Here is a 10128-nt window from a genome sequence, read left to right as displayed (position 1 = left end):
TCTCTCCTTGCATCTATCCCTTCCTTTCCCTCAATCCCACTCTCATCCTCAAACCTACCCCTTCCCCCCATCTCTTGAAGGGGACCAAAATATATTGAAAACTTAAGACCTCGCTTTCTTAAGTAAAAATACAATCTGCACTATGCTCTAGAGGTAAGAAAAATCAATTGTTGCAAATTCCTCGCCCAGCCTACATAATAGTTCCTCTTTTCTCCTCATATTTTTTCTCACTTATCCACAAAGCCATTCTTTTAATGATATTTTTAAAAGCTTTGTCATAGTTTAATCTAATGTATTCCTCCAAGCAAAAATGATACAGATTACAGAAAAATACATTTGTATTTTATGAAGTATTTCCCTTCCAAACTTTTTCCAAATTGTATTTTAACAAAGAGAGAATGGAGGGAGGAAAGCATCATGTATTTCTGGTTACCAAATGCCACACTAACACCCTTCACAGCCATAGACACCAACTCTCAGGTTCCAATGAAGAATGCTGGAAAAGAGATAAGAAGCCAAACTGTCCTGCAGACACACTCTGGGTAGAGAGAGCTCCCCAGCCACCATAGGCTGGATGGAGATGAGCAGCCTAGCATCCTTTTATTATTTCCTGGCTGTCCTGTTCACCTACGAGTCCCGCTGTGGCATAGCAAAGGAATTCATAAATCTGGGAGAGAATAAGATGTTTTTCTGATGATATATTAAAATGATTAACTCTTAACCAGACTGATTGATCATCAGAGAAAGAGCATGTTTTATAAAAGCCATCTAACTCTAGTGTCCCCACTCTAATTCCTGGGGAGAAGTTGAGAGACAGCCCTCCAAGAAGTCACCAAAGATAGACATAGAGAGAACTCAATTAGCCAGAATCTTCGAAAACAGAATAATGGTGAGCAAGAAAATGAATATGAAAACAATTCATTTTCCTCCTTGGTTAAAATGATTTAAAAACAATCTTTCCCCATCTTTGTTTGTGTACTCATATCTATGTTATATACCATCTGTACTTTTATGCTTTTTCTTAAAATTGAGCCTTATTCTAAGCAATAATAGCCACATAGCATGGATCTGATGTTATTGTTACATATTTTCCTCCAACATTTATTAAAATTCCTAACTGTTAATATAAAATAAGTTCACTTGTGTACCATCTAGACGCTTCCCTGATGCCACCAATAATGTGAACATCAAACTTTGGGAAACATTGCTCTGAGGTATATATGCCAAGTGGAGGGTAGTGAATCTAACAACCACTATTTATAAATATATAGCTTTAAGTGTCACAGGGTCAAGATTTCTATTTTTTTTTAGAACCACAGTTCAGGTCAGAGGTTCTCACACATTTTTCCAGCAGTGACTCACAAGATGGGATGATGTTCCCAAGTACAACACACTCTTGTGAAAAGATGAGACCGTCTATGGATTATGTGCAAGGTCCTGCCATGTATTTGTAATCCTACCAGTCAAGAAAACCAGTCGGAATGCAAGTAAAAAGCCATCCCTAGGAAGATGCCTGTGAATGTACTAAACCTTATTTTCTAAGAAACAATTCATGGATTTTGATTTTAAACTATTATTGACTCATTTTAACCTCACAACTAATCAAAAACACACCACTGTGTAAGACATAGGATATTGTATTGAATATTTTAGAGTGATTTTATTCTCTGAGAGGAGATTGAATTGAATATGAACTGGTTTTATTCTCTAAAAGGTTTAAGATTTTTTTATTCGTTTGTTTTTAATACATTCTAGTTATGTGCTGCTCTTACCCTTTCTCTGAAAATTAGCATCTGGGAAAAGAAAAGTATGGTATGCTGAAGGTTTTATTTGGTTGGAATTTTTCCTGTAAACAGACCTGGTTTCTACCCAGGGGTTTACAACCTAAGATATAAAAGAATTTTCTATTTTGAGGATTTTTAGCATATGTAGCTAAATTCCTTAGTGGCAGTGTGATACATGAAATTAGCATTATCCACACCATGAGGGCAATGAGAGGCATCAAGAAAAATATTAATATTCACCCAAAGGCTTTAGATTTGCTCATTAGACAACAACAGAATCATGCAATTGAACCAATGGGCCTACAGATATTTGAGAGAGACAAACATGTATTTTTAGAATCCCTATAAAGTTTATCAGCAGCATTTTTGCAGCATTAGAGGTCAGAGTGTTCAAATAAAGACACATCTCAGGATTTGAAACACATTTTGAAGTTCTCTCTAAATTGGACTAGAAAGTTTAAATTACCAAACTTCAATTCTAAATTGAGAGAATAATTTAAGAAGTGTTGTTGTACAATCTTTATCACAAGTAAAAATCTCAAACTAAGTCCTAATAAGGAAATTATAGCAGATGTCTTATTGGATTTGCCTTAATAAACACTCATGAAATCAACGCATTTGTTATCACTTTGCACACTAAAGTGTTATCAATGTGCTCATACACAGAACAAAATCAACCCAAATCAACTCCTAGTATCAACATATAAATGTCTTAGGACTAATTTCCAAGAATATGTCAAATCAATAAGCACACACAAAAAAAGTTTAAACACGCAGCCAGCACACTGGACAAGACAAATTACAGAAAGTATTTTAAAACTTTCTAGTCAATATAAACTTTATATTGATTGAATTTAAAACTACACTATTTTCTAAGGTACTAGGTGTTTCTATTATATTCTCATACAACAAAAAATATGAAAATGTTTAAAATGAGCAATGTAATGTATACAGAAATCTGAGATCCACTAATAATTCTTAGTAGTGCTGTGAAAGGTTAAGAGTTTTTAAAAAGGAATCTGTTGTTTAAGAACAACAATAAATAAAATAAAGAGATTAGTTCTACTACCAGACTATTTCATTTGTACTTCCAGAAATATCCATTTTCCATCGAGCAAATATTTTAAAGAACTGCATATTTCTAATAAGAACAATTAAAAATTATTTTTAAAACTTTAGAAAATTTAAATTGCATAAGATATGAAACATCTAAAGATATAAAAGACTTTAAAAGCTTAGAGTAAATCCTTGAGCAACACAGGGACCCAAAAGAAAGACACAAAACATAGGCAGAAAAACAAAGAAAAGAAAGTAAATATATATATATCACCTGGTAAAAGTACAAGGTAGTACTTCAACAAGGAGCAACTAAGATTAGTTCTAGTATCCTGTTCTGGGAGACAATATTGGGCTGTGTGCCTAACACCAAGCACAAGAATTTGACAAAGTGCAAGATTTTATGATCTATTTTACAATAACAGCCCAAGAAGTAAACCCTTCTTTCCGTGAGAAACTGATTTGGGCCAATCTGGAGGAATTTCAGAATAATAAGCATAAAATCATAAAATGAATAAAGTGGAATTGTGTGTATGTGTATGTATATACATTTATGTGTACGTACACACACATACACACATATACACACACATTACTCATACACATAAACATATGCATATACATAGTCTCTTTTCTCTTCAGGGACACAACAGCAGAGTACACCAACAAAGATAGATGCAAGGTCAGTACTTCTTTTTTGACAATTCTCAAACTTCTGAGCTTTCACTTTTGTGAAACAGGATATGCTATCCCTGGTTTATCTCAGAGCTCACAGTAATTTCCAAGAGCTACAAGAATCCTAGATAACATAGGGTCCTGAACTCTGATAAGCAAATTCTCAATGTCAAATGAAAATAATTATTCATACTCTGAGCAACTATGAAATCACCTTAAAATCTTATCAACAAGAAAGGGTTTTAATGCACTCTCAGCATCCCCTATACAGTATGGTGAAAGGCATTTAGTCAGGAAAAAGGAAAAAGATATGACATCTTTTGTTTTTTCAGGTCTGTTAGAAATAGTTTTATGAAGGTCAGTCAAACTTATAGCGAGCACAGGATTAGATGTAAACTATCAACCTAAACGTTCAATCGATGAGTCGAATGGAACAAAAACTTCTGGAAATATATTTGGAAAAGGTACATGATTCCAGAACCTGAACAAACCCCAAAGCAAAGTGGATATGTCTTAAATGATAAGTATAAACAGGTGATAAGTTGAAGTCATCGATTCACAAACTCGTATTGATGCGAAATTAAGAAACCTAAATAACCTGGTCCCATTTCTGAGATCCTTTAAAAAGGCCTTTAGCAATAGCTTGCTGTTTTCTCATCAATAAAAGCAGGGTACTATCTACCTCCCGTATGGCTTTGATTGAAAGTAGGTGCGACGTGCTTATCCTCAGAACCTGTGGTCTTCAAATTGCATGTGACAAGACACAAGGATTTCGACAAGCCATCCTACCTAAAAACCTTCCCTTGTCCTTCTCATCTTGCCTCCCATTAAACTCCCATCATAAATATTATTCATCTGGGTATACTAAGAAATATCCTCTCCCAGAAGCTCCTGCGAAAACATTACTATGTTAATCCAGAAAGGATAACTTGGAAAACATGTTGATATACTGTCAGTAATAAATTCCTTTAGAAAGTAGGACTGGTAGGGGTGAAGGGATTAGCAATGAGGGGTCCAAAAGGCAACAGGCAAAGTGTACAGTGAATGGTACCCAAAGGAGGCCACTAAGATCATTTTCATAATTGTACTTATTCATCAGCCCTACCTATGACATGACACTGAGCTAGAGAAGTTAGGTGAGGAAGGAAGAAGATGAAAAGGTTGGTAGATGACAATCCCAAGAGCTGGACAGCCTGAGGAAATTCAGACCTGGCACGGCACATCCAAGGTGTACGTGCTGGATGCAAGAGCTCTTTGGTAACTATTTCATGATGTCAGTTTAGCGCTGGCTTTCAGACTTTTTTGAAATCCTATTTTAATTTAGGGCAGGTTCATGTCTTCTTATTGAAAGGATCCACCAGTTACTAAGATGAAACTGACTGGATTCCAGGGCTATGTAGTGTAGTGGTTTAGAACTTTACAAACTGCAAGATTTGGGTCTGAAACTTGTCTCTGGCTTTTTCTAGTTGTAAGATCTCAGGCAAGTGACTTACTCTTCAAGCCTCAGATTCTTCATGTGAAAAGTTTGTCATTTAGGACTGCTGTGAGGAAAACAATGAGCTACTATAGGTAAAGAGCTTAAGATTGTGCTAAGATTGCTAAGATTAGCTATCTTTATTATTATTGTTATTGTTTTTTTAAAGCACAGTGTATTTTTTATGAACAATTAATGAACTGGGTCCAGAACTCAGTTGGTACACACTCATTTCATTGAAGTTACTTATATCAAAATTAGGCTAAATCCCTTGATTTAGTTTGCAGAATAACCAAACCTGAATCAAATCAGAGATACAAAAGGCAATGTGGGACATCCATACACATCCCAGTAGAAGGAAGTTCAAGTTTCAAATAATGAACTAACATTATCGAGAATCAAGGGATTTGTGACAAGAATAGCTCAAATGGCTTTGGAATACAATCTATTATTCCTATAACAGATTAATATTGATTCCAGCCTTTGCTGAAGCTAATTTAAAAACAACAGCAACAACTGCATGCTAAGTGGACAGCCAAAATAAGGAATCTAGGTATGTGTAAAACTTAAGGGAAAGAGTTAAGGAATTTGGGTAATTTTTAATTTGGAGCATATGCATACAGAGCATCAAGAGTTCACAGAAAACCATATGAAATACTTGGCATTATTTGGCAAACAGTGACATATAAATTTAAAATATCATCGTCATCCAAAACAGCCTATAGCTTTCAATGATAATCACTTGATACGCACTGGGCATTTCTAAGGTATCTGAAAATGAGTACTGCAAGAAGTTGGATATTTTCTTTTTAAATATGATTGTCATATTGTACACTTGATACTTACACTGAGAGCTCAGATCTTCCCTTTCCCTAGTATAATTTTCATCTAAGCATTCCTTAGATACTTAGATCATTCTTAATGGAGTTGTGCCTTATACCCTCTGTGGACACATGGAAATCTGGTTAATTGTACTGACTTGATTACAATAGCTGGTGAATTCTCCCATTTCCTTCCACTGAAATAAATGCTTAAGATATTTTTGTTACCTATTATGAAAATATTTTAGAGTGCAATCATTTTCTAAAAGTAGTTATGGGGAGAAACGCTTTAATCATTCTGCCCACCAAGTTAAATTCTTATACTTTCAAAATATGTTCCTTTTCGTGTTACTATAAAAACTAGGTGTCCTAGTTTTAAAGTTTGAAAATAACCTGTAGTATGAGTAGCTATCATTCAAATCCTACAGAAATTGCAACTGAACATTAGCGTTGCAGTAAAGCAGTCTCTTTCAGGCTCAGTAAGCTCATCAGAATGGCATAGCTTTTAACAAAGGGTGCATGTGGTGATGGAATATCTATTCCCCAAATCCAAATATCTGAAAATTAGAAAACATACTTTTGAACACATCTTGTTTTCTGTTAAATGTTGTATCCCAGAAATACTTTTTAAATTATTTCCTTTCTTGGCCAAAATAAAGGTGTTTGCCACTGATAATTAAGTTAATGCAGTCTTTTTAAGTGCTAAGATGACGATGAGTAACTACCTAATATGGTTATTGTCTCCTTATATACCTGTTAAATTTCTTTAAATTCTAGTGAATCAGCTTGCCGAAAATACACTCCACGCTCCCATTTGAAAGTAGAAAACTAAGTGCTGAGTGGGAAAAAGTTTACCCTCAGCGTAAATCAGCACGAAGAGGAAGCAGGAAAAGCACTCCAGCTACTTGCTGCAAACACAAATATGCGCCCGACCTCTACTGCGCATGATCCATTCTTATGATGAATGTTCTTACCCCTAACACGAAAATGTTGGGAACTGGGGAAGAGAGGGGCGGCGGGAGGCGGGGGGGGGGGGGGGGGGGGGGGGCAGGAGGAGGACGATGTGTACATATGAAAGATCAGCCATCTCCTCCCAGTGCATACAAAAACTCCTCTCACTCCTGGAGAGATTTCTTGTCAAGGAAAATTAAAGTGCCTCTTTGAGAGCTAGCTCCTGAATGAAAGTAGACTCTGGGAGGAAGAGTTACCTCCTGCCCTCTCCAGACCCTAGCGAAATCTCTCTGCTGTGCAGGGGTGCTGGTTACTCTTTGAGGGGCAGGGCCCAGACACAAAGATCTGAAATTTCAAAAATGCGATAAAGTCCTAGTCCGTCATCCCTGGGAGGCAAGCAGCTGCTGGGTGACCGCTGATGAAGTGGCTTCTTAAGGAGCTGGGCAGATTGATTCCAGCTGCTGAGCGAGGGGCAGGGCAGTGGCCGCGGAATGCGCAGCCAGGCTGGGGCGAGGGGCAGCAGCAGCAGCTTCCCAACCAAGGGCAAGGCCAAATACTAGCAGTTTTGCAGTCTTGGACTAAGAGAGGAAGAATGTCATTGTTCAATTTGATAGGACTTTCAAGGCAGGCTGGACCAAATGGTGCCATGTGGACAGTGTCATTTTATAAGAGGAGTGTCTCTCAGGAAGTCCGAAAGCTGTCCTCTGAGACGTCTGTTCAGAAGGAGCCCACAGTTCCTAAGGTGAATCCTTTCTGCCTGATTTCTGTTTTTCTCCCTCAAACACTCCCAGCTCCTGGCCCTCTTCTAATAGCTCTTAACCGCTGCCCAGACTCCTTTGCCCCCTCTCTGCCCCCCAAAACATAGTAATCAATACATAAGAAAAACAGACAAGGAGGAGCCCTGGATTGGAAGGTGACCAGACAAGAGAACATGCTCCTTAGAAATGGTCACCTTAAAGTCAGAGAGTTAAGAAGGCGGAACTAATTTAGGGGTCCCCTGAGCCCCAAACCCAGACATCAAGTGATGTAAGAAGAGGGAAGGGGTAAGAGGTAGGCGGGCATGAAGGCACGCCTAATGGAATATTCAATATCCTGCAAAATGCACTTTCGGCCATGCACTTCCAGAGACTAAAAGCCAGTAATGGGCTTTGGAGTCTGCACTTCCTCTCCCTAATGTCCAGAGGCGCTTTAATGCTGCAGCCAATCGATCAGCCTTCTCCGGTGCAGGCAGCGAGTGGAGTGCAAAAGCTTTCCTACTTGTGGCCACAGTCGCCCGGCCTCCTCTGCACACCTCGAACAAGCGACACACAACTTTGAACTGGCAGGATTTGGCTCCTAAAGTGCCCAGGAGGAGGAAAGGAAGGAGTCCGGAGGCGCCTGGAGAAACAGTCCCCTCCCTCTTCATCCCAACTTTTCCAGGGAGAGATTCAAAAGGAAGACAGACCAGGAAGGGGCATTATCCATCCTGGGACAGGGCTGACCTGAAACCTCAAACCTACTTCAGGTCCAAGGTCACTGAGCCAGCCACCTCCAAGCCCAGGCCAGCCCTAGGTGTGGCACTTTTGGAAGGGATTCAAACAAAGCAAACGAAACACTCAGAAAGTGGGGTTTTTTTTTTGAAATTTCTTGCTGACATCATAGCTGCCTGGAACGTGACCCTGTGAATTAACCTCCCAGTCCTGCCATCCTCGAGGCCGGATCCCTAAAGCAAAGAAGAGTCGCTGTCTGGCTCCCCGCCCCCCTCCCCCGCCCTTTCCCTCCCCGCCCCTGAGCCCTCCCCATAGGACTTGGGCTCTGGGCAAGTTCAGTCCTTAAATTGAACCCAACCCTGTCCAGCCTCCTGTCACCCCTCCCCGGGAGGGAGCCTCCAGCAGCCCCAATGAGCATGTCCCATGGCCTGAGTCTCAGAGTCGCCTCAGGGAAGATCCCAGGTTCCAGGATGGGCAGGGTGCTGTCCCATCGAGGGTACCCCCACAGGGGTGTGTGCAAAGCAAAGACAGCACGACTGTAGCCGAGTGTAGAGTGACCAAGTTAACAGGCGAGAGAAAACTTTCTGTGGTCTCTTTCCCCACCCCCATGCCACAGGGGCGCGTCTCCCAGAGGAGCTCGCCTTTCCCAGCCCGGCTGAGACAAGCACAGCACGTGATGGGCAGAAATAAAAATAAACACTTCCCATTCCCCGGCCTCAGGGGCCACCCCCACTCCACTCTGTGCACAACCGAGCAGCCCTGCACTGACCAGCCCCTGCAGCTGTAGCCGGAGCCCCCAGTCCCTGAACGGCCGCCCGGATGGACACCCAGGCCCACCCGCCGGGAGCGGTGGCCTTCGCCCTGGCCCTCCGCGCTGCGCTGCGCCGCACCCTGGCGCCTACCTTTCGGATTTGGTGAACTTCCGGAATGCCTGTCGAAGGTCGTGGAAGGACCTGTACGTCTGCGGCTCAGCAGAGATGCCCTGCGCCCGGGTGGTGCGGGGGCCGATGTGCGTCGAGGGCACTGGCAGCACCGACTGGCATTTGTGAAGCTTCCTCTTCAGCTCCTGGATTTCCTCCTCCTTCTCTGACAGCCGCTTCTCCAGCTCTTTGATCCTCTCCTCCTTGAGCATGAGTATCTTGGCAAAGTCTTCCTCCAACTCGCTCATTTTTTCCCTGAGCCCCTCTGCAAAACTTTTTCTCCGGTGGCGGTGGCGGTGGCGGTGGCGGCGGCTGGGACAACAGCCGAGCGAGGCTAGCGCAGAGTAAGTGAGTGAATGGGGCGCTAAGTACCAGCGCGCAGCAGAGAGCTGCCCCTAATGCGGAGCGAGGAGCCGCTTTCTTCGATCCACTTCTGCTGAATGGACTAAACGCACGGAGGGGAGGATGAGAAGTCTAAAAGGGCTGAGAGGAGGAGAGGCAGAGTGCTAATCCCTAGCCTCTCTGGGGAATAGGTGATTATCTTTCATTGAGAAACCAATTAGAGCTGCCCTTCCTCCCCTGAGACCCCCTCTCCCGCCCCCCTTTCCCAGTCACTCTGTGAGAATACCGCGCGCACGCGCCACCCCACCAAGAGCCCTGTTCCTAGTTGGGAAGATTGAACCAGAAAGCCTGGTATCACCCCATCACACAATAATCACTCTTCCACGCTATATGGTACCAAAGGAAAGGGGTGGGGTAGAGGTAGGGGGGAGCTTTATGCCACTTGATCCTTGAAATAGCAACAATTACCATGTGATCTGACAGATGACGCAGGGCTTGTAACTGGAACCTAAAGACTTGTGTGTGTGTGTGTGTGTGTGTGTGTGTGTGTGTGTGTGTGTGTGTGTGTGTGTGTGTGTGTGACATTGCATAAATATTAAACTGCCTTTAGACAATAACCTGCATAAATCTTTGTTT

At 41.6% G+C, this 10128-nt stretch overlaps 1 protein-coding gene across 1 annotated transcript in view; it reads right to left on the bottom strand.

Annotated features, from left to right (window-relative positions):
* Positions 1-9892, bottom strand: part of PRKG1 (protein kinase cGMP-dependent 1) — a 1114039-nt gene extending 1104147 nt beyond the window's left edge. Inside the window, exon 1 of the mRNA XM_039871820.1 lies at positions 9133-9892. Within this exon, the coding sequence (XP_039727754.1) occupies positions 9133-9398 (266 nt within the window). The 5' untranslated portion in view covers positions 9399-9892. The remainder of the gene's footprint in view (positions 1-9132) is intronic.
* Between the last annotated feature and the right edge of the window lie 236 nt (positions 9893-10128).

This window comes from Pteropus medius, unplaced genomic scaffold (assembly GCF_902729225.1).
Source record: "Pteropus medius unplaced genomic scaffold, Ma_sr-lr_union100, whole genome shotgun sequence".
Classification (NCBI taxonomy): domain Eukaryota; kingdom Metazoa; phylum Chordata; class Mammalia; order Chiroptera; family Pteropodidae; genus Pteropus; species Pteropus medius.
The sequence above is the reverse complement of the archived record's forward strand: the minus strand, read 5'-3'. Positions and strand labels throughout refer to the sequence as shown.